Here is a 25,167-nt window from a genome sequence, read left to right on the forward strand (position 1 = left end):
TCTAAACAATTTCTCTTTCCCCGGGGTGGGGTAATGGCAGCACAGGTAGCCAGGTAGTGCATTTGAATCCCAGGTAAAAATAAGGTGAGACGCAAGGTCATAGACAATGTGCAATAGCAATTATTCTAGGTGGGGAAACGGACATGGTTGAAATGTAGAAAGGAATCTGATATTTCATAAACTTTTGCAGCATAATTTGGCAAGGCTTTTATTTGTAGTAGTCGTTTTTAGTTTAAGGAAAAGTTTTCATGTAGCTCGTTGGAACATTATTGATGCCGTTTCTTTTCCAGTTTGAGTTTTTGGAAATTTCTAAATAGTAGTGATTGTGGAGGCACTCAGACTCTAGATCTTAGAAAATAAGGTGTGACAAATAATAATAAATAAGGACAACTAGTAATTCTACTGTTTTAAAAAAATGTTATGAAATGTAATTAATACTTTAGAAAAATTGTTTTTAAAAATGTAACATTATGCATCTTTGTCTTCCTATGTCCTACATTAGGAAAAAAGCCCCATGTTCTATTTGAGAAGCATTAGGCCTACTTAAAGTGGTGAAGTTAGTCTACTCTATATATGCCTTCATCAATTGACCCTGAACGAGCCAAAGCCACATCCCAAATCGTTTTCTAATTAATATCCTGTACGATAATAGGGCAAAGCTTGAAATGCAATGGGGTTTTTTCAGTCTTTCTTTATCAACTTTAATAAAAACTGCATAAAGTGATTTTGCAATAAGATTAAACTGTGATTCCTGTTTCACCAATTTCAGGATGCGAAAATCTAGACAGTGGTGTTGGGATCTACGCCTCCGACCCAGAAGCCTACAAGGTGTTCGCTGAAGTTCTTGATCCAGTTATCAAAGACTATCACAAGCTACCAGAGAAGAAAAACATCCACCATCCTAATTTGCACTTCGGAGATGTTGACAAAAATAAGTTTGAAGACCTTGACCCTGAAGGCAAGTACGTCATTAGCACTAGGATCAGAGTGGGGAGGTCACAGGATGGATATGGGTTTCCTCCCATTCTTTCACTGGAAGTAAGTGTCACGAACATAGATCTATGTACTATAGATCTATATTCTTTTGTAAGGTTATTCAATATTTATAATTTTGTTTTTAAAAGTAGTAAAAGACAAAAACGCATGTAAGGTAATGTATTGATAGATCTAGTAAAGCACAAGCATGTCCAGTTAAAATCAAAATATACAAATAAAGACATAAAGAAGGTTGAGGTTGTTTTGTTTCAACTTCAAGTTGTTTGAAAGCTGTTCTGTGATAGTTTCTTAGTGATGTTTTGTGTTGGTAAGATCTAGATCTAGATTCTAGACAGAATAAAGTTAGGATACTATTACTTTTGACTTTCCAAATCTCCCTGCCGAATGGGACAGCGCGACCATGCACTAGAGTTAGTGTTTCTTTCATTAAGTTTCAAATGCACCCCCCTTTCCCCCCCCCCCCCCCCCCCCCCCCACCCTGGAGAAAAATATCTGAAAGAAACCTTGAGTAGAGTGCTTGAGTGTGGATCTCAGACTCGCATCTGTATCGCGCTAGAGTTAACACAGCTGTAATGGGTACCTGACTCACATTAGGGAAAGTACAAGCTGCTTAGTACTGACCACACTAGCGCTTCATATGCTGTGGCCACAGAAATAGAGAAACTCTTCTTCATTTACCCAATTAACCATCAGGTCAAAAAGGGTAACTCTTTTTGACTTATTATCATGTAAATGCACTTTACCTTTTTCCTTTCCTTCAGGACCGTAAAGAGCTTGAGAAGAAAGCAGTGGAAGCCCTCAATGGGTTGAGTGACGAGCTGAAGGGCACATACCACCCTCTCACTGGCATGGATGAGGAAACACAGACAAAGCTGACCCAGGATCATTTCCTATTCAAAGATGATGACCGGTCAGTGGTGTTGTTACAGCCTCTCTAAACACAAGCAGGATATAGCTAGTGCTGAATCAATACAGATTACAGAGTGTGTACACTACATATTACAGAGTGTAGACCCTACATACGCTTGACAAAATGTTTTTTTTAACAGGTTCCTGAAGGCAGCTGGTGGCTACAATGACTGGCCAACAGGGCGTGGCATCTACTTCAATGAAAACAAAACTTTCCTGGTGTGGGTCAATGAAGAGGATCACCTGAGGATTATCTCTATGCAAAAGGGTGGAGACATAGGGGCAGTGTACAAAAGGCTTGTAGTGGTAAGTAAACATTGTTTCTCTGGGGGGGGGCGGACACTGGTAAAAGTGTATGTATTCTATATAAATTTCATTTTGTCCAGGGGTCTCTGTAAGTAAAGTGTAGGGAACACATACCTGCTGTTGTTCAGCTATAAATTGCTATGTATCTTTTATTTTATAAATATTTAATAGATATATTCACACATTATTGATAAAAATATGTAAGACCTATTTGAATATTTATAAATATTTATTTCAACACTTAATGTTAATTTATCAAATTAACATTTTTATTAATCAAAACCAACTTTTAAGGACACAATGCTATGGACAGCTTAGCTTTCTCTTGACCTTGCCAGGTGACATATTTGTTTTTATCCAAACTGAAAAAAAAAATAAAGCTCCCTTTTGAGATCTGGCAGAGTCTGATGTAAACAAAGAGCACAAACAAAAAAAAAGGAGGGGGGGGGGGGGGGAGGGTGGGGGGGGGTGGGGGGGGGGTGCAGGCAATGCAATGTTTAGCTACTTTTATTTCAAATTCTTTCAAACTTGGTGGTCATTCTGAGAAAGAATGTTAAAATCATGACATAATCATTGACTAATTCCAAGCCTTTTTTATTTATTGAACAACTACAAACAAAGCATGATAAATAACACGCATGAAAATATATTAAAAATCTTTGTATTGAAAATTAGGCTGTGAAAAAATTGGAAGAGAAGTTGAAGTTTGCTCGTGATGACCGACTGGGTTATCTAACTTTCTGCCCCACAAATCTGGGGACAACCCTGCGAGCATCTGTCCACATCAAGATTCCCAATCTTTCTGCCTCAGAGAAATTTAAGTCCATTTGTGATAGTCTCAATCTACAAGCTCGAGGTGATTTATTTATTCTGTTTTAATCATCGAAATATTGTATTTAGTATATACACAGCAACTAACCCTAAAGATTATTTCCTAAGTAGATAATTGTAAATACAATTATTAAGGTAATATAAAAAGATTTTTAAAATTTTATCCTTTTTTTTTAATTAGATTTTTTTAGAATTTTTAGAAAATGTTCAACTCAATTTTTTGTTTTAAACAGAAATCTTTAATTCTACCAACTAAAATGTTAAAGGTTCTCAAGTCTGTCAAAATTAATTAGTTTTGTAATTTTAAAAAAAATATTTTTTCCTCAGGTATTCATGGTGAGCATACTGATAGTGAAGGTGGAGTTTATGACATCTCCAATAAAAGGCGCCTGGGTCTGACTGAATTCCAGGCTGTTCAAGAGATGTATGATGGGGTTAAGGAAATCATAAAGCAAGAAAAGGAGATGGCTTGGTGAGTTTAAATTCTGGAATTTCTTTCATTGAACTCGCTATTATAAAATACTTAAAATATCCTAAAGATGAGTATTAAAACATAGCTTTACCTGCTCCTTATTTTTTAATTTGAATACATTGGTTAGAGCAAAGTATTTTTTAAATTCATTTTATATATAGATTTATACATACACAAATTCTGAAATGTTTTTCAATTTATGTACTCCGTCATTATGCACATACTTATGTCATTGCTGAACTTGCTTTACAGGCGACCACAAAATCTGGATGAAATGTTTGAACATGTTAACAAAGCTAAAAATTGTAAATCTCTGCTCAAAAAATATCTCACCAAAGATGTGTATGAGAAGTTAAAAGATAAGAAAACTGCTAACAATGCAACTCTTGGAGACTGCATCATTTCAGGTAAACTTTATTATTTTTTTTCCTGGTTTTTAAGTAACTGCACTAACATGTTTTCTTTTTTTATGAAACAAAAAGTTTTTTTTTTTTTTTAATAAGTGTTGAGCTGAAATCTTGGCAGAAAAAAATATATGTTAGCCTGCACTTTAACCCTGAATATCAAACATTTACCTTTTAGTTATCTTTTGTTAATAATTCAAAATTTAATAGGCAGTTACATTTAAGCCACTTTATATATGAGTTTATAATGTTTTTTAAAAATGTGTTTTAAATTCACTGTTAAAAGAAAGACTTGTTTTCCTATCAAACTAATTGTTCATAATGTGTAGGTGTCTTGAACCTGGACAGTGGAATTGGACTGTATGCAGCAGATCCAGAGTGCTACACAGAGTTTGCCCTCTTGTTTGATCCAGTGATCAAGGAATATCACAACATCAGGTCAACCATAGCACAGCCAGCCATAGACTACGGGGACATAGAAAAACTTAAGACTTACGAGAATTTTGACTACCATCTTATTGATCCAAAAGCAGAGATGATTGTGTCTACAAGAATCAGAGTTGCTAGATCCCTTAAAGGTTTTCCTTTCCATCCAGTACTTCGGAGCGAGGTATGCACAAGGAAGCAAATCAATTCAGTAATATAGACACCTTGAAAGAGCTTTAAAAAAATTTCACCAATTCCGTTTTTCTCCTTATTGTTTTGTAAAACCCTTTAAAAAAGCAAAGCCCACCTCATTATTATTTTGGCACAAAAATGTATAATATTTTGCTGTATTATAAAAGTCAATAATTTCTCCTTTTTTATTAATAAATAGACATAAATTTATTTGAAATCCTTATATATTAAATTAAGCTTAAAATTTATTGTGAAAAATATTGAACAATATAAAGGTTGTAATGCTAAGTATATTTATGGACATTTTGTATTTATGGTAACATTTTATTCATCAAACAGGATCGCATTGAAATTGAAAAAAAATGTGTTGAGGCTTTTAACTCTCTGACTGGTGAATTTAAAGGAACATACTATCCACTTTCTGAAATGAGTAAGGAAACTCAGAAGCAGTTGACTGAAGAACATTTTCTTTTCAACGACCATGATAGGTTAGTATTTAAATTAATACTTATCCACAATATGTTTTATAAATGTTCTATTAGGCAAAATTTGTATCAAATTTTTGTTTAATTTTGTTAAATATTATTTCACAACATTGTCAATATAATATCCAGTCCAGTTTTTATGGTGTCGTAATGTTAAAGACAATTTTTTTTCTTTTACAGATTTTTAAAGGCTGCTGGTGGCTACAATGACTGGCCAACAGGTAGAGGAATCTTTTTCAACGAAACCAAAACTTTCTTGGTGTGGGTCAATGAAGAAGATCACCTTAGAATTATCTCTATGCAAAAAGGTGCAGATATTGTGACAGTCTACAAAAGACTTGTTGATGTGAGTATAATTATAAGAAAAATATTTCCGGGAAGTTTTGTTATGATTTTATTATTAGCTTAAGCCTTAAGGGACAGCACATACATGAATCTGGATTTGGGTTCACAGGCTTGAGCCTGTATTCTGTCCCTGAGTTCATCCATCTTATAGCTTGAGCAGCAGAAGGAAAAGGCAGAAGGATATGGTGTGGACAGTACTATCCATTGATATGCCAAGTTCAGAGAAACAGATTAACTTTACTTCATCTGTTCTTTACAATGGATGTTTACATTGCTTTTTTTTATATTTTCATAAGAAATTATTCAAGTATAATGTATTGCAATGCAACCTGAAATATGAAATATTTTCTGTTTTTTAGGGTCTCAAATTATTAGAAGAAAAGTTGACATTTGCTAGGGATGATCGTCTAGGATATCTGAACTTTTGCCCATCTAATCTAGGATCAACTTTAAGGGGTTCATGTCTAATGAAGATCCCTCAGTTATCTTCCAAGAGGGACTTCAAGTATTTCTGTGATAAGCTAAGAGTACAAGCCAGAGGTAAGACTAAGGGCAGTAAATAAAAAATAATGGATTAAATTTATTTTTAAACTGAGTTATATACCCTGTTTGAAAATTAAGTGAAAAAAAAATTCATAAAAAACGTTTTAATAACAAGCTTTTATGTAATGATGCACTAAAAAGTAGAAAATAAATTATAGACTACTATTTAAATAACTATAAAGAAAAGCGTGGGTCACTTTAGTATCTATAGGATACCTTTACTAATGTTAAGGAAGACACCCACGCTTTTCTTTATAGTTATTTAAATAGTAGTCTATAATTTATTTTCTACTTTTTAGTGCATCATTACATAAAAGCTTGTTATTAAAACGTTTTTTATGAATTTTTTTTTCAGTACTTTACATGTTTTATTTACAATAGAGTTACATGACTAAAAACCATTGCGCGCCTACTGAACATCACGTTCAGTAGGCGCGCAATGGTTTTTGAACGCAGCCATTACGCAATGGCGCAGCTATTGAAGGTGATGACGCGTGTGGTGTGGTTGGCTAGACATGCCTACTAATTCGGTCCAAATTTTAATTAATTCATTAAAAATCAATTAGGCATCCAATTAAGTCAAATTTAGTTTCAGATTGCATTGTCTTCATGTCTTGACCCACGTGCCAAATGTGAATCGTATCGGTTAAGTAGAAGTTTCCGAATTTTCACTCCTGCGTTTCCGTCTAGACTGACGACAGAGGAAGTGAGTTAACTAAAAGCTTGTAAAAATTAGATATTTTTTCTGTCAAAAACTTAAATGTGTTTTTAATTCATCATTTTAGGTATCCATGGAGAACATACAGATAGTGAAGATGGAATTTTTGAAATATCTAACAAAAGACGATTGGGTTTTAGCGAAGCAGAGGCTGTGAAGGACATGGGATTTGGTGTGTCTGAGATTATGAAGATGGAAAGGGAAGCTGAAGTTTTCAAAACCAAGTCCTGTCATGTCTTGTAAATTGTGGGTTCCTCCCCTTTTTATGGAAACTCATTCTAATTTTCTACTCTCTTATACATAAAAATGGAAATTATGTGTTCATTTTTATAGTGAGTGTATGCTATTACTAATTAGGCACAGTAACCTTAGTAAAAGAAAAACTTGAACATTTTATTTAGTTGTTTTTATATGTGTGCAAAAATTTGTCCATAAAAAAAGTGGAAATTTTTATTTCATGAAATACTTTTTTGGAGTTGTAAATTATCTGCATGTATTCATATTTATTTTGTACACTTTGTAAGCTTTTAAGTACTATTTATGTAGAGCAGAATTCATGTAATTAAAACTGGACTCGAGTGAGAGTATTTGTTTATATTTTTGTATTATTTGTAAGGTAAATATTGTTGCTATGCTAAATTAATTTGGAATGGTATTATGTGATACATGTAAAGAAAAATATCAACAGAAACTTGGCAAGTATCTGCGAACTTTAATTCTCTTTTTAAATTGCCTTATATATTTTTTTCTGTTCCTGTGTTTTGATGGAATAGGTGTCAGCATTCATTCATAGTTTTTAGTCAGTGCATTGGGACCAGGTCATTATAAAAGACAAACTCTATTGACACAGCTACACATTTCATAATTTTGATCAGGATTATCAAATAGTAACCAAATTTGATGTTGTCACAAAAAGAGTTTTTGTATTGAATACCATTTGAATGTTTATAAGACTAATTTAACATTAAATTCTATTGGATGGTTTTTTTGGAAAACACAAAGAAAAAAGAATTACCTTTGTATTGCAGATGAAGCATTGCTTACTTCTATAAAATCCCTTACTAATTAACTGTACATCTTAAGTACTACAAATATGTACATGCGTACAATACAACAAACAATTTTATACTATTTTTATATATATAAGAACCTTCTGTGAAAAATCTTACCCATATATCATTAATGAATTCAGTTTATTTCTTAACAACTTCATGCTAAAAAAAACTATAATAAGTGTAATTTATGCATGCTTATTTTCCAATCTTTTCTTTGTTATTTTTATTTTCATAAAAACTTTTAGTGAACAATGAGAAATATTTGACTATACCCATAGTGAATTTATTGCCATCATCATATGGAATATCATACTGTTATTGTCAATACCTAGCAAATCCCATTTTCATATCTGATATTACTGATAATAAATATTTTCTCCTTTGATTTACTTATCAGTGTCTTTCCTGTTCTTGCCAAAACAGTTAATGAATACCAGAAAAAGAAATTGCCTATGAAAAGTCCATAAATATACATAGCAGCATTGGTTTGATATCCCTGTTTAGATCTAGTATTTAATATACAAATTAAAATGTATTTTCAATGTATTGGTTTTGTAACTAATGTTACCACCTAAGAGCTGTCATTTTTTTAACTGCTACAACTGGGATGCAGCAAGTGCTTATAATATGGTGCTACTGATATTTTCTGTGTATATTTTTGTAATATGCATCAAATTTAGCAGAAGCCTTTAAGCACATCATTCAAATGATATATACACTTTTTACAATATAACAACATTATGTATTAGACTGTGCATGTCTAAGAAGAACCAAGAATTTTATAAAGCAAACCAAAGTGCATTGTTCAACCTTGATAGCAGACCATTCTACAACATGAAACTTGCCAACATTTTAAAATGTATATAACCTTCATTGCATTATTTTTTAACATGCTTTTTTTTCAAAGCAAAAATAAGAAAGTGAGCATTTAATTTTTTTTTAACAATACTGTTCCTGTTATTTGTTTGCATATCTATGCACAAGAAATATCTTTGTTAATTGGAATTTTTGTTTCCCTTATATCTTGAAAACATAAAGCATTTACTTGATGCTAAAAAGCATTTACTTAATGCTTATCTGTGTGTACTATCAAGATTTTAATGTTAAGTATAAAGTGGTATTTGGTACTGTTCTTGTGAGCTTTATATGTGTCATCTAGTCTTAACATAACTGCCTGTATTCTACAATACGGCTCCTCAGTATTTGTATCAACTATTTGCTGAATTATTGTAAAATATCTATATATACATATATATTTCTGGATATTTTTAAAATACTGTACTAGTTTTTTTTTATAAATTATACTACGAATCATGCAGCTCTGCTTTATATATACTTATTTTTTTTAATCATACTTCAATGGATGCAGGATTATTTTCAATTAGTGAGCAAAACTATGCTGTCTGCTTTATTGTGCGCAGTTGCCTCAGGCATTCTGCGTATAACATTATTACTGCAAGTAATAGAATGTTATTGACAAGTATGTTTTGTAACTGTCACATCTTTTGTAATTATATCTTTGTATTTCACAATTCACATGCTTGGTCTTTTTGTTTTAAAATAGTTAAGAGATAAGTCAACTCCAGGGGTTCTGGAAAATGGAATGGATGCCGCTAAAAACTTTTCATTTTGCATGCACACACCAGAGTTTCAGCAGGAATGAAGTGAAACTGTCTAAACTGTATCATAGTATCTCTGTTTGCTTCAAAGCACACTAAATATAGTAGTGTATCGAATCACTAGTTGAAAGTGAATTGCTTGTACTTGTGACTTGACTTGGTCCTCTTTGCTTCTTATGGAACATAGGGCCTCCACCATTTCCTTCGATTTCATCCGATCCCCGGCTATTAATTTTGCAATCTCCCAAAACATCCCTGTTGGCTTCAGTTCTTCGAGAAGAATCCGCCTCCAGGTCTGTCTTGGGTGAGTTCATTTAAAATTTAAAAAACCAATAATGTAATCAATAACAACGACTGTGATGTGATCAAATTCAATAACAACAAAAATTAAACTAAAATCATTTCAATTATAATTTATTTCACGGGCAACTGAATTTAAACAAAGGATAAGTGACCAAATTAAATTATTTCCCTGACAAAGTATCTAAACTTACCAGCGTAATAGACTATTGTTTCTTTACAAATAATAAAGCAACCTATTTTTATTTATACTTATATAATTGCAGTTGTTTATGGTTAATGAAAAAAAAAATTAAAAATCAATACAAAACAAATAGAGTAAAAAAAAGAAGATAAAATGCAATACTGCTTCAAAAATTATGTGAGAATATCATGAGCAGTTGTTTCTAACAGGCGTTCCATCAAGCCAATATCTTTTCCCAACAACTCAAGGCGGGTCTGCATGCTGGCAATCTAGAATTTAAGGCAAAGAAAACAAAGATTGATAGGCTTATAAAATATCAGTCGTCTTTACAAAATATACAATAGAATTAACTTAATATTTATATAAATATAACAAAGATTTTCTGCATTATTTTAAGCTGATAAAAACCAAGGAATACGGTTTAGGCACAATTTGGTAAGGAATGACTTAATCTAAAAAAATGTCAAAACATCTGATCTAATTGGTGATTTTAATACAGAAGCTGTTTAATGTACTTTCTTTCCTCACAGAGAACTGCTGAAAAATGTCATGAAAAAGCTGTTTAGTACAAATGTTAAAGGCATTTTATTTCAATTAATTTCAAATACCTGTTTGCGATCCAGTACTCTAGGCTGTACCCATGTCATGTGACATTTCTGTTCTATTTCATCAATAGATCCTCTCACTAATCCAAGACTCAAAGCTTTCATGACTAACAGCTCAACCTGGTCAAAGAATAGGCATACCTTTTGATTTTGTATACTTCTAACTTTTACCTAATTAAAATATTTATCTATACGGAGCTGTTACAATATTTAAGCGTTTGATGTTCCTTGTTTGTTTTTTAAAATAACTTCCATAAAAAGAAATATTTATGATTATTGGAAAATAAACTGTTAAAAAAGAGAGAAAAAAGGTTTTCTTTAATAATGCTCTTAAAGTTCACAGAATACATTTTCTGTTTTTGCTTAAGAATACAAATTATTTCTCAATATAAGGTTTAGTTACCAGATTTTTGTCAATTTTGGCAGTCTGGGCAATACTATCAAATGTCAGTTGTCTATCTGTTGCTGGCCTTTGGAATGTCATCTGTGTGGGGAAAAAAAACCTTTTAAAAACAGAAGCTAATAAGCACTTATGCTTTTAGAACACGGTACAGATAAGAAATAAAAAATTCAACTGTTAATTAGCAGAAGAAACCAAGTACCTCCATCAAACATAACAGATTGATCTTGTTCCTCATGACAAGATCATTGACTTTCAGATCCGGCTAGAAAAAAAGGACAAATGACAATAAAAATTCTACAAAATTGTATAAAACCTAAGGTAAACATTATTTTGTAGCAATATCTCATGGAAAATAATTCTTCTCAGAGTTTCTTATATAAAGTTTTGATCATGGTACAACCCAGCTTTTCTCAATCAAAATCAACAGTTTTAAAGTTTGTAAAGAGTAGAATATTAGAATATTCAATAAAAACTATCTTTCAAATTTAGATTTCAAACATTTAAAAGGTGTTACTACCTGAGTAGCCCATTTATCCTTCAGACCTATGAATTTGTCAATATCTCCGCTGTTAAAAGCATACAGAAGATCAACCAGCCATTCTTTATCTGTGCCCTTCAAGGATGCCAAGATATCATGGGCAAGGAGCTCACCAAAATTGTATACACCCTCGCCTATTACAGCTGCTAAACCAATATTAAAAGCTCTCTCTGCCTGCTCGGCTTTTGGCATGTCCTGATGTAAACAAATAAATCGACTTTTAAAGCATTCAAGGTTTTTTTAACCTAGAATAAACAAAAAACAACAGAAATCATACTTAAACTGTGATAAGAAGTTACTACAGGTATAAAAACAAGTGCCTCACTATCAGATCTGTGCAGCCTAAGAACCTAAGGGCCTCTTGATAGTACTGAGCATGGTTGCCCATTAGTTTATGATAGTTGCTCGTTAGTTCATAGAAGCGTCCATGTACTGTGGTCACTCCATCTATATCATTTAAAATTTTCTCACACTCTTCCATTAGGGCCTAAAAATATTACCAATTATTAAAGATGTTAATTTAAGAGTTTTAAAGATCAATAAAGTGTCATAATTAATAAAATTAACCAATATAAACACTTTAAGCTTATTATGCTTGTATTATCAATTAGAAAAGTACACAAAAATATTAATAATTTGTATTTAGAACAGTAGTTTTACATCACCTGACATTTTTTATATCATGTGTTCGATAATTAAAATTTACATTAAATTTAATACAGTAATAATAACAAATTTTAAAAGCAAATTTGAAGTTTAAAAAAAACCACTCATAACCTTTACTGGAGGGAATTCTTTATTCCGGAGATAGATTTTACCCATTGTAGTCATACACAAAACTTTGGCCTCTTCACTGGCTTTAACTTTCTCTTTCATTTTCTCAAGAAATTCTGTGGCTTGTTTTGGATCTGAGCAAAAAAGAATAAATTATTTAAACATCTAATTTTTTTCAATAGATGAGTTTAAAAAAAAATTCAATACCTGACATGCAAATAAATGAAATATAAATTTTCTTAAATTACCTGGGATTTGCTGGACAACATAAACACTAAGCTCCGCCAGAGAGAGGGGGTTGATTCTAAAATATTAAAGAACACTTACCATGAACATAATTATAAAATATACATTTTTTTTTAAATGTTTTTTTACTAACATTGTATAAAGGAAATAGAACATGATAAAATGATGGAATATAGAACTAACCTGTGCTCAAAGTCAGACAGGAAATTTTCATACAGCTAAAAATAAAATATAAAAAGTATAACAAAACCTGCAGCACAGAAATAAAAACATTAATCCATACATGCTCTTACAGCAAAACAACACCTCAATATGCAGAGCATTAATGCTCCATTATAAAACAAATAGTATTATTCAGTATTTAGTATTTTATTAGGCTCTAGATCAGTAAACAAATATTTGATGCTGCTGCTTAAACATTCTTACTGAACTAAGAAACCTTATTACCACAAAATGTTAAATGTATTTTACTTAGGCCTAAGACTTAAAAATAATTAATTTAGCTTAACAAAGGCTGTATGCATACAGACCCGTAGTATTCCATCTCCTTTTGAAAAGATAGGGTTTTTTACAAACTGCAGGAGCCTTAGAGTTAATTGATGCCATAATCTGAAAATGTTCCAAACATAACAATTATTATAATATGCTATCAAAGCCAAATTAATTTGAATAACATATCAATTTTACTTCTCTGAGTTAATTTAAATTAATTAGCACCTAGCACATTTTTTTTGGTTGTTTCTTCTTCTTTGCTCTTAATTTTAGTGTTCGAAGGGATTCCATCCAGCACAATTAAGTAGTACATGTCAACTGCTTATGCGCCATATAAACTGTTGACTTGGATTTCAGCAGTTGTTTGATTTTGGAGTTGTCTCTCCTAGAAGATTTGCTGTCCACAGCTTTCAATCCTCATCTGTCATCTAAACTGTGGATTAGCTTTTTTTTTATACAATAGTGCCATTGCATATCATGTTAGAAAGCTTCACTGAAAAACCATAGCCAAGATGTCGGAAAACATTTACAGCAAAGAGCCAAATATGAAACTATCTAGGAAGCTTCAGAGAGAGAAAGAGTAGAAGAGGGAATTAATCTTTTAATTTTATAAAACAAAAGAAGATTTTTTTTTCGTCAGTTGCTCTATTCTGCTGTAACATTATAGCTGGTCATGAGCCCTTCCCCGAACTTTAATATTACAATACTACTAGCAACCAAACAATTATCTAGATCTAGTAAAAACACAAAGGCTCCTTCAAATCCAATTGTTCGAATTTGCTACATCACCGATGATCACCCCCAAGCGTTGTCGTTGAATGGAAATCTCTAGAATTCCTGTAGCTTATAAAAATGAACACAGTATTTACTTTTTGTTGTATAATTCTTCTAGGAGTCCCCATTCAGTAGAAACATCACCCGTACTTTTCCTTTGTTGTTCTGCTAGATAACCAGCTACGTTAGGCATGATTGATATTTTCTAAAATTTATTATTTCTATCGTCCACGGATATTTCTTTCTTAATTTGTTTATTTTCCTAGAAAAAAGAGCCGTTCATTTATGTATTTCCTGTTTGCATTGAGTAGTTGGACTTAGTCGAGGTTCTTGCGTTTTCAAAACCATATTAGACCCAGATATATTGGGACAGTGATTCTCAAGCTTTTCAAGCGAAATCAGATTAATTCTAAAGGCCAAAACTTTTATCAGATCTTTTTAAAAGAAGACTAGACGAGATATTTTTGTTTTTTTCACATAAATCATTGTCTGACTGTCAGCTCGCGACAATAGAAACAACTAGGGCGAATTGTCAAATGACGATACATCAACAAACTAAATTTAAACCTATTAAAAGCTATTCAATTTGCATGTACACACAAGAGTTTCTTTTTGTGTGTTTGTTGTTGTTTTGTTTTTTAAGAAAAAATTATAACTGCAATTTTGAGGAGGGGTGTGGGGTTGTAGGCTGAAGTGTGACGTCATTTTAGGGGGGGGGTAGCTTTTTGTGACGATGTGTGACGTAGGGGAGTAAAACGATGTGTGACGGAGGGGAGAGGGGGGAGATAAAATCGTCCCAAAAAAACGTGACGTCATTTATGGATGAGCCCTAACTCTAATAATATTAATTAAGAATAGTGCTTTTATGGAAAATTAAGTATTTTCGATCCCAAAACGAAGAAGATTTAAATATCTCTAAGTATGTTATTAATTTATTGATCATTAGTAGTGGATCCTTATGTTTTTTTTTCAAATTTCTGGGGTGGTGGTGTGAGGGGGGGGGGGGGGACGGACGGGACGTTGGTATAGACGATAACTCTCACTGTATTCGATTTAAGCCTATATATAGACAATGATAACACCAAAACGTATTTTTGCTCAGTTGCCTACTACTCTGAGAAATTTTGAACATAATTAAGTATTATTTTGTAAAAATATGTTACAATGTGTAAAAGGTTAGCACCTAACATTCCTTATTGTAAAAGAAATCCTTTTTATAATTAGGCGTAATTGAGTTCACCGTCTTTTAGCAACTGCAGATGCATTAGTCTCCAAAAACAACACAAGAATATCTTATTTAAATAATCTAATTAGATTTAATATAGTCATTGAAAAATAATTTAAAGCTTATTATATTATGTAACAAAAGGATAGCAGGATAAATTACTAGCGATCGCTTGATTGGCGCGGTGAACTGTTGTAAAGTGTTTTTAACCCTGATAGTATTGATAGTGATGATAGCAACCCACGGATATTTAGATCAAAAGCTACTAATCGGGTAGATACATCTAGATCTAGATCTAGATTAATTTTTATCCGATGATAACGCAAGAATAGCTCATTATTAGCTGAATTAGATATTCATTGAAATTTAATAGAGTAGTACTGTAACTAATCAATAACAAGAAGGGAGATAACAAAATAAATTAGTAGTGATACTTGATCAATCGAGTGAGCTGTTTTCACATATATTTATAAGATATATACTATTATATACCTGAGCCCCGACCATGAGGGCTATACTTAGAAAATAGTCGTTTAGAGTTACTATTTAAGGTTTTTAAAGTCATAGGGGTGTATGCTTAATTAAAATTAACATAATTTTTATTAAGTATGTCTCATAAGTGACAGATTTTAAAATGAAAATTATCTTGTCACTGAAATCCTCCATTACATCTTTTTTTGCAAGATAATTTGGAAAATGATTGTCTTATCATTTTTTTTTTTTTTTTTTTTTTTTTTGGTTACATACAGATTCAGATACCAAGTAGAATACTATAAAAAAAAATTTGGTTGGTTGAGTTAAATATTTTCACATATCACCATCATTCTTTAATGCTCACAGTATATTTTCCTTTGAACTATGCAACATAATGGAAACAGAAGAGTTGGTATGATAGGCTTTCTGCTCCAAGTAAATCAGTATAACTTGTCCTAAATGATAACTAAAAGATACCTAAAACTGATTAGACAAGCTGCTGTTTCTATTTAAAGTTTAATACAATAACATTTTTATTTACAACATATGTATAAAGAGTCATTATTTTTACAGTTCGAGTATGTTCATGGAAATCAAAATTAGATGTTAAAAATGCACTTGATTTTTTTTTTTTAAATTATCTTCTTTTAGAAAATTTAATAAAGATGTCGAAAAAAATGTTTATTATAAAGTGTTTGGGCTTTATAAACATGTTTATTCTAGTCTAATTTCTTAATCTGTTTGCTGTTTTTTCAAACATGCTATAAATAATGTGTATAAAATTAGCAACTAGGCTTATGTTATAAAAAAAATTCAACATAAACATAATTTGTCAGCTCCAAAAGTTTAATTTCTTTAAAAAAGAAAACCATTTAAATTGACAATTCATAATAATGAACATGGTATACATATATATCAAAGAATAATTTTAGATTTTTTTTTTAACATTCTTAACAAAATTTATAAACAGGCAACTATTAGCTTACAATGATTTCACTTGGACATAATTGGGAAGAAAATAAACTATAAAACAATCTATTAATTCTTAGATTATTTTTAGCATTCACACATAGGCCTATATACAAGAATCCATGTTTTTAATCTGAATTTAAAAGTAACTGATAAATGTAATTATAATTAGTAGCAGAGTTTCAAAAGATTCATCTTTCTAAACAAAATTAAACCGATAATGTTTTACTTTTTAAAAACTATGCTACAAGATTACATATCACACATATCTAAATAGTTCAGCATTTACTCAAAATCTCTCACAACTTATCACATACACAAATACACTCACTTCAAACTTTAATGTGATAATATCACATCAGCAATCTCATTTAATTATTAATTTTCAGGAGAAATAGCTATCAGGTAGGTAGTATTGTGACATTACATTTCCATAACACCAGAATAAATATTAAAAAACCAAAAAAATCTGGAATCTATGAAAAAATTCTTGCATGGTAAAATCACCACATTTAATGTAACTGTATAATACATATGTGCATGGTATGTGATAAAATCTATTGTAGCTTGCGTTATGAGAATAGCAGTTTATTTCTGTATTTTTTTTGTATTTGTCATTACATGAAATGAAGGTATAGAAATTATTTAATGCCTTCAATTATATACCACATTAACATCTTAAAAGTTGATGTGTTATTGTAAAACAACTTACAAACTAATATCTTTCTCAATTCTTTTCCTCCTAGAAACCAAAGTGTACTAAAAAATTACAAGTTATTCTAAAGTAATATGATTTTAAGGCTTATAATTATTTAATTTTTAACTTCTTGCATCTGAAGCTTTCAGAAATGTTTTAAAAGCTATTTGATTGTTTAATTCTATAGAAAAAGGTCTGTAAACTTTCAATGCTGAATTTTAAGATGTTAAACCATTAATAAAACAATATTGCTTTTTCTATTCATTGTAACAACAAGGGTTTAAGATTAAGTTAGAATATGTGAAATAATCTTTTTTCATCATTAGTCTTTTAAAATTAAATATTCAATCTTAACTTAATATGTTTCAACAGGCTCTAAAAAAATGATACGGTAGCTGCTTCTATTTCATAGAGTTAAAGACAATTCTGGTCAAATGAATTTCTTTTGTTTTTTACCAAAACTTTTTAGAGACAGAACATGGCTGTGTATTTTAAACAAAAATGTAGTTTAAAAGTATTTCGAATTAATATTCCACCAATTTATAAGTAGTAACAATAAAATATATATTCCTAGAGAAAAAGGTTTTTAACAGATTTAATTACTGTATTCTTTTAAATTCTATTTCATATAAAACAATTGCATTCGACAAATACCAACATTAAATACACATTACTGAGAAAATTACTTTAAAATGCAATTTTGTGACATCAGGGGTTTTTACAATTAAAAAAAAAAAAACAACACTAAAACTTTAAATATAAACCTTTATGGTCTTAGTGCTATCGTTTTTCTGCTTTAAGTTTAGGTGGTTTTAAATTTCCTTTAGACGTCTTTTTAGCTTTTTTATTCCAAGTTCTCCAACTATCTACTCTTCCAGTTCTGCTTTCCTTTAATCAAATATAAAAACAGATTAGCCAAGGCAAATGAAAAACTTACATCTATTATGCATAAAACAGTAGGCCAGAATTTTTTCTTACAATATTTTAGCTTTTAAAAATCAGTTAACTTTGTTCTGGTATACATTTTTTTAATGATAATGCCCAATGAAATACTTCAGAAATGGTAAAATATAACATTTTTCCAAATGTTATAAAATACCTCAAAGTTCTTTTGCCACTCTTTCTCCATTTTTTTCTTCTCTTCTTCAGCTGCCTCTTCTTCTGCTTTACGTTTCCTTTTTAATTCAGCAAAAAAAAAAAAAAAATAATTATTATGTTACCTAAAATTGAAAAGTTAAACAAAAAACGAGAATATTTTAAAAATGTAAATATTAATTGGTGATGCACAATTTTAAAATTTATTTCATATAGTAATAAATTCACCAGAATAATATGCAGTTGTATTTTTAAAAGGCTACCTTTCATGCATGTCTTTGGCTTCCCTTTCTTGTCTTAATCTTTCTAGATCAGCAAAAAGTTTACAAGTCTGGACATAAATAGCATGCTTATACTGAAATATGAAAATAAATTGCAAAATTAATTTATGACAATAGTTAGCCTAAAAGTATTTCTTTTTATGTCACTATCTGTGTGAGATATAATTCTTTAGCATGTGTAGAAAATATGTTAAGTGCAAATTAAATTTAGCTTCCCCAACATTTATACTATCTAACAAGTGAAAACTTTCTGGAAAATAAATTTTTGAGGAATTTTTATGCTTACCCATTTACATAAGAAAACATGAGTCACTTACACAAGAATTCATTATTCTATAACAATTGTAAATATTTGAGCTTCTTATGCTAGGTGTGTATAACCAAATTAGAAAGAAATTAAAATCTAATGTATAAAATTTCTAAATAAGCAGTGCTTTAACATTATGCCAAATTTTAAATAAAAATTACATTAACAGTACAGTTTTCATTTAAGGTAAAACGTTTCATTCTATTCTTACACAACAAAAATTAAAACTTTTCACACCATAGCTAAGCACACATAATCTAACTAATGCTGGGTGTACATTTACAGCTATATATATGGTGGTAGAGCACTAGACTGCTACCTCGAAAGTCTCAAGTTTGGATCTCAGACCATCCAGCTCTGATGGGTACCTGACTCACGTTAGGGAAAGTAAAAATGGCTAGACATAGTTTTGAACACATCATTCTTTCATATGTCATGGTCAAGAAACATGAACTCTCCATCTGCACTATGGACATTTATACATACATATCTACCAGTGTTTGTATGTATATGTCTTTAAAATGTCTTCCCCTCATAATAAAAGAATTCAAACTATGTCTAATAGAGTTCTCCACTTTAACCAGTTGAACCAAATGACATTCAAAACATGATGTTATCTTCCTAGTCATGGTTTTATTAAGGTAAACAACTGATAATGAAAGAGTAAGGCAGACAACTCAAACTGTTGGAAAAATACGTGTTATTTTAATCTGCAAATAAAAAAATATTAATTAAAAATTCTAACCTTTGCTGATCGTTTTCTAACCTTTACATTATATTTCATTTTTACATTGTAAATCCTATTATCAGTCTGATTAAAAAAAAAGTCATAGCCTGGTTTGTTATAAGAAATGTAAATTAACACAAATCATACAGTTAATATGTAGAGAATCGAAATTTTTACCTTTTCTATATCATCTTCTGGAACATCTTGAGGCTTTCCTTCCTTTTTTAACTGCTTTTTCTTTTGTTTAATCTGTGTTTAGAAACAATATAAATTATTTTTTCTCAAAATTAAATATAAAGTTGGCTTAGGTCTAGCATACTCTGTAAGCCAGAGTCATAATTAATAAGTTAATTCTAATAAATCTACAGTCAAAGTCTTTCCCTGTGTAAATATATATATATATATATATATATATATATATATATATATATATATATATATATATATATATATATATATATATATATATATATATATATATATATATATATATATATATATATATATATATATATATATATATATATATATATATATATATATATATATATATATATATATATATATATATATATATATATATAGATCTATTTTATTATTTGTTTGTAGCTGAGAAGAATTTGTGTGACAAAAAATCAAATGCAGGTAAAAGCATAAGATTCTAAAGCATTCTTATATTGTCAATCACAATACATATGTAAAGATGATAGGTCTATATCATTTCTAAAAATTTGTATGATGAGTATATTTTTAGACTCCTTACCTAGTGAAATGATAGAATTAGCTGGAAATACAAAGATTATAATATCTTTGAGTAAACTAAAAACCAATTGGAAAGTTTACCATATCATCAGTTCTAGTTTTTGCTTCTTCAACAATTTCCTTACACCTTTTCAGTCCTTCTTCATTTTCTAGTGTTTTGTAGGCTTTATTGACAGCTGGCAAATATATATATAATAAAATATTTAATAAACATTTACTAATTTGTTGGGCAATAATTACTGTTAACATTATTTATACATAATTATTTTTAAAATGCTATTTTCCTAGAAAATAAATTATAAATAATAAATTATAATTTTGTTTAAAATCTGCTTATTTACTATTTCTATTAAAAATTCACTATCTATATTAATTTATTTAACTGATATTCAAATATTGTCTTTACAAAAAAGATTAATAAGTAAATTTGCATTAACCTTCAAATGACTTTTGAGATCTATCAGGATCATCTGGGTTTTTATCAGGATGCACAAGAATGGACATCTATTAAGAGAAAAAAGCATTTTAAAAAGTCATATTTTTATATTTAGTCTCAATAAATATTTATAGCAACAAATATAAAATGTCACCCATTAAATAAAAAAAGTATGTTTTGAAAATGGACGAGATTGGAGATCCCATGTGGATACACTTAACATTTTTACATTTTAATAATACAATAAACTTTATTTTAAAAGAAGACTAGCTATTTACCTGTCTATATTTTTTCTTTACTTCAGACAAAGGTGTATCAGGATCAATTTGTAACACCTATGAAAAAAACATGAATTAAAAAAATCACATTTGAAATAATTTTGTTAATAAATAATGCTTTTTGAAAAATATGCTTCCATCGTTGGCACTTTAATTATTCAAATTATTGACAAAATATTTACATCATAGGGGTTGAGATTAAAATAAGTTGCTCCTGGTCTTGTTAAGCGATCAATTTGCTGCTTGGATGTTAAAACTGAATCACGTTTTTCTATTGCTTTTACCTGAAAGGATTGGACATCAAATTTTAAACAATAATATGAAATTATATTTAATTACCAATTTAAGATTATAGGCCTAGACTATATTAATTTATGATGAAGATGATTTTAATTTTTTACAGAAGGCAAAAGCATAACTATTGCATTTAGCCTGCATAATGTGGTAACCTGGATGTCAAAATTGTAAAATCCTAAAAGTAGACAGCCCTGAATCAAGTTTACTACTGTTAAAATTTATATCTAGCTAGTTGTACAATAAAGTTTATACAATAGAGTTTGAATAGAGTATTATATTGGTTTTTTTAGGGTATAATACAATTACATAACCTACACTTACATTTACACACTTTTATCTCGCTATAACATGAGGGTTTTGGTAAACTGCGAGACAGGAAGCATCAAGCTAGGTTAATTAAGAGAAAGGTGCGAAAATCGCCAGTCAAATACCACCTTGTTCAAAACCATTTGAAATACCGCATTTGAAATTTGTTTCCATCGCTGTGGGACACAGTGGCCGTGCTCAAAGTCACTGTCACCGCAAACATGTATTGTTGCAAAGAAATTTTGTATTATTACAGCCGCCTACAATTTATTTTTTCTTAGTATAAATATTAACTTTGTTGATTTTTTAAAAACGTTTATTATTAACATTACTCAATAAAAAATAAATTACACTTAAATTTGTTTATTTATACTTCCTACTAGTGTTAAAGATTGAAAGGTATTAGCCTTACATAAACAATGTTGCTAATTATTTCTCTCCCGCTGACAAGATTTTTTGTCACAATGACTCCAAGCATGTTTGTCATATTGCTATCGCTCAGGGTATGACATATGTTAAAATTTTTATATACAGTAACAGTAACCCCTTAAATGGTGCTGACAAAAAACGTGAGCGAGTGAGAAGCAGGCGACAATGTTTAGAATTTTTAATACAAATATTTCATTTTTTTAAATAGTCTAAAATTATAATCTCTTCATCATCTAGATCATAAACTTGATTCTTCTTAACACTAGTTAGGTCAAATGACTAGAGGATACACAGAGAGACTTTGGTCTAGAATTAGAATACTAGACTAAGAATAATAACTATAAGGTAAAATCACTATATAGCGTCGGTTATTATTCCGAAACGTGTATAGCCGTAAAAAAAACAGTAAAATCATGGAGTAGTCTGTTGTGCCGTTCCAGAAACCACTGGAAATACTGTAAACCATGATTTTTTTTGCCACCATATTATTTATAAAAACATAATGTTTTAAAATTGGCAAGGATTGATTTTAGTTGCATTTTAAATACTGTTTTGCTAATTAATTTGTAATTCTAATTATTTAAGTGTATGTGCTAATTATTGCTGCTACTAAACATTGTTCTAGTTTGTCTTACTACTTTTAACTTAAGTAAATCTAATCGTCTTATTTTACTAACAGAACTAGGGCTAGTTGTCGTAAATCTTCTGCAAGTTTTTTTTTCTGTGTTTCTTTAAAAAACATTAATTTCTACACTCGACTTTATTAATAATATTTAGATTTACTAATAGTTGCAAATGTTTTTCTTTCGATTAAACATTAAGTTAAAACATTAATTCAATGCACTTTTCACTTTATTTTTATTTTAAAATTCAAATAAATAAACCGAATGTTACCAAAAGTCAACAAAGATTACCAGATAATTTCCGACGCTATATCGTGAGATTACCAACTATAAAAATAGATAGATCTAATTAAATTAGACATTAGTTAGGCCTATTTACTATTTATTAGTTGTTTTTTTTTAGATTCTAGATATCTAGATCTCCTAGATGCCAAGCTTGGTCCCAGGAGTCCAAGGGCCTGAGTGTTGTTGTTATTGAATAAAGATTCAGATGGTGTAGATTTCTATTTCGTTTAAAGTTTAAAGTAAAGGTTAAAGCCTAACAAAGGTTTTTCACATTGAGGAAAGGACGAGTTATTAGATCTAAAGGTTGTAACTAAAACAAAACAATCAAAAAAATATGAAACTTTACGAAATTAAAAAAAAAAAAAACATTGCCGACGAAGAGTCCGAGTGACCCGTCTCGGTTCAGTTGGGCATGAGTGAATTATCATAATATGGTTGAAAAACACATATAAAAACCTCATCATAAAATTCAGAAAATGCTGCTTCTGCGGTTTCTATAAAGTCTACTGGTGTTTTCGATACAGAAGTAGACGGATCTTTGTCGTCAGTAGTTCGACAGTTATTGTTTTGGGAAGCCATGTCCGTCGCCATTTTGCACTGCCAATGACAACTATTGGGTATGCGGCCGGGTGGATTTTTAAAAATTCTCTGCTATCTATAAGACTTTTTTCTAGTCATCAACACTGACAGTAGCATACACTAATCTAGATCTGTATTTTTAAACAAATTTTATAAGAAGCACTGTTTTAAAAGAAAGTTTTTCTTTATTAAAAAAAATTGTGCAGAATAATTATTCATTACATAGTACATACATAGATCTACATTTGTAAGATTCCGAGACACTGGCCATAGATCTAGAATAGATCTATCAACGTACCATGTGTCAACGACAGTGACTTTTGATTATTTCAATAATTTGTTTTTAAAACTTTATAGATTTTAATTATTTTAATTTGCGACTAGATCTAGATCACTCCCACATATATTCTGTGTTTTTTAAAGACCAATTTTTCTCAAAGGGGGGGGGGGGGGATGCATGCATGAAGCGGTATCCCGGGTAGTGGGCTAATTACATTTTATAATCTGTTTCCATTGATTAACTTAAAGCAAATTAATTCCTGGATATAAAATTAGCTAATTCTTAAATTACATTTTTGTTTCCACGGTATTTTTTTTGCACCTTATTTTAAACAGTTTATGTATTTAATTATACCTTGTGAGGTGTTCTAGATAATGAAGAATGTAAGCAAAATTTAGAGCGGCGTAAAAACAGTTTGTGTTAAAGCAAGCCTGTCCAATCAACCGCAACAAAACTGCCTAATTAGAAGGGCATCCGACAAAAGGGCGCATGACAAAGTCCCATTATAATTATCCCTCAACAAAACGGTCCCCAATCAAAGGTTCCTGCTAGAGCTCCTCAAATATCATATGAGCCTACTAAGCTCTCGTCGCTGACTAATCTTCGGGTTGTAAACTACGCGCCCGTAAAACATCAAGCTCCCATCTTCCAATTATCAGTCGTCGAATGGTGTAATGAGCAAGTGTTTTCTTGGTTTCATCGGTAAATTGAGAAACCCCGTATTTTATAAAATTCCAGCAATGGGCTGAGTACAAATACAATATCGTTGATCGTAATTTCGCTAAGCTGCTATGCAGAGTAAAGAAAACAAAAACAGGGTATACGGCAATAATTCCAACCCTAAACTTAAACACATTAGCCTTAACCCTCACGCCGAAATTATCTTTCGATTAGGATTACGTTTAAGTCCGTAATTTTAAAAAAAACTTTGCGATATGTTGTTTTATTGTGTCATCGTAACTTTCCATGTTTGCCGATCTCACCCAAAACAAACTGTACCACTCAATCGTCCGTCACTCTTATTTGACATTACACTGTCCGTATGGCAAAACTTATATTTCGCCCCCTCCCCCCCCCCCCCCCCCCCCCCCGGAAAGATTTTACCCCCCCCCCCCCCCGCAACGAAATGAAATAAATATAATTTATATAGAAAATATATATCATTTTGGTGAACTATAAGGGCATTCATAGAGTGATTAAGCACATTGTTAAGTTGTTTCTTTATTTATTGTAGGGATATCCTTTATAATGATATTGTAGGGATTCGAAACAAAATGTGAAGTCTATACTGTTTGGATACACCAGGCAGAGTTCGCTTTATTGTAAACTTGTCCTGATTTCTCACACGTCTAAAGCACCGACTCACGGCAGCCCGAGCATGCTGTGGCGAAACTCATATTTGGGGGGGGGGGGGCGGCTTCTGGAGTTGGCCCGGGCATCCACACTCCTCTGCGCACACCTAAATTCGCACACTATTTCGCTGCATTGATACAGCATCGC

The 25,167-nt window shown here is 30.7% G+C and overlaps 3 protein-coding genes across 3 annotated transcripts in view; 1 reads left to right on the forward strand and 2 right to left on the reverse strand.

The window, feature by feature from the left end:
* The window catches only part of LOC131938409 (arginine kinase), a 79,330-nt gene extending 70,115 nt beyond the window's left edge, over positions 1-9,215 (forward strand). The window contains exons 3-13 of the mRNA XM_059296417.1: positions 770-1,038; positions 1,758-1,906; positions 2,046-2,211; positions 2,887-3,067; positions 3,370-3,514; positions 3,767-3,921; positions 4,248-4,528; positions 4,876-5,024; positions 5,202-5,367; positions 5,726-5,906; positions 6,695-9,215. Of these exons, the coding sequence (XP_059152400.1) occupies positions 770-1,038; positions 1,758-1,906; positions 2,046-2,211; positions 2,887-3,067; positions 3,370-3,514; positions 3,767-3,921; positions 4,248-4,528; positions 4,876-5,024; positions 5,202-5,367; positions 5,726-5,906; positions 6,695-6,870 (2,018 nt within the window). The 3' untranslated portion in view covers positions 6,871-9,215. The remainder of the gene's footprint in view (positions 1-769; positions 1,039-1,757; positions 1,907-2,045; positions 2,212-2,886; positions 3,068-3,369; positions 3,515-3,766; positions 3,922-4,247; positions 4,529-4,875; positions 5,025-5,201; positions 5,368-5,725; positions 5,907-6,694) is intronic.
* Positions 9,216-9,699: 484 nt separating this feature from the next.
* Positions 9,700-13,927, reverse strand: LOC131938439 (26S proteasome non-ATPase regulatory subunit 13). Its single transcript, XM_059296467.1, has 11 exons — positions 13,713-13,927; positions 12,882-12,960; positions 12,535-12,569; positions 12,354-12,409; positions 12,109-12,239; positions 11,657-11,818; positions 11,311-11,526; positions 10,993-11,055; positions 10,794-10,874; positions 10,394-10,510; positions 9,700-10,054 (listed from the first exon to the last, which is right to left on the reverse strand). The coding sequence occupies exons 1-11, from the start codon at positions 13,808-13,810 to the stop codon at positions 9,959-9,961; spliced, it is 1,134 nt and encodes a 377-aa protein (XP_059152450.1). The 5' UTR covers positions 13,811-13,927; the 3' UTR covers positions 9,700-9,958.
* A 2,217-nt stretch (positions 13,928-16,144) lies between these two features.
* Positions 16,145-23,419, reverse strand: LOC131938432 (dnaJ homolog subfamily C member 8). Its single transcript, XM_059296452.1, has 9 exons — positions 23,265-23,419; positions 21,051-21,152; positions 20,869-20,925; positions 20,592-20,658; positions 20,236-20,330; positions 19,570-19,641; positions 18,341-18,432; positions 18,082-18,157; positions 16,145-17,870 (listed from the first exon to the last, which is right to left on the reverse strand). The coding sequence occupies exons 1-9, from the start codon at positions 23,397-23,399 to the stop codon at positions 17,763-17,765; spliced, it is 804 nt and encodes a 267-aa protein (XP_059152435.1). The 5' UTR covers positions 23,400-23,419; the 3' UTR covers positions 16,145-17,762.
* Between the last annotated feature and the right edge of the window lie 1,748 nt (positions 23,420-25,167).

This window comes from Physella acuta, unplaced genomic scaffold (genome assembly GCF_028476545.2).
Source record: "Physella acuta isolate Inbredline_101_S28 unplaced genomic scaffold, ASM2847654v3 ptg000243l, whole genome shotgun sequence".
Classification (NCBI taxonomy): Eukaryota; Metazoa; Mollusca; class Gastropoda; family Physidae; genus Physella; species Physella acuta.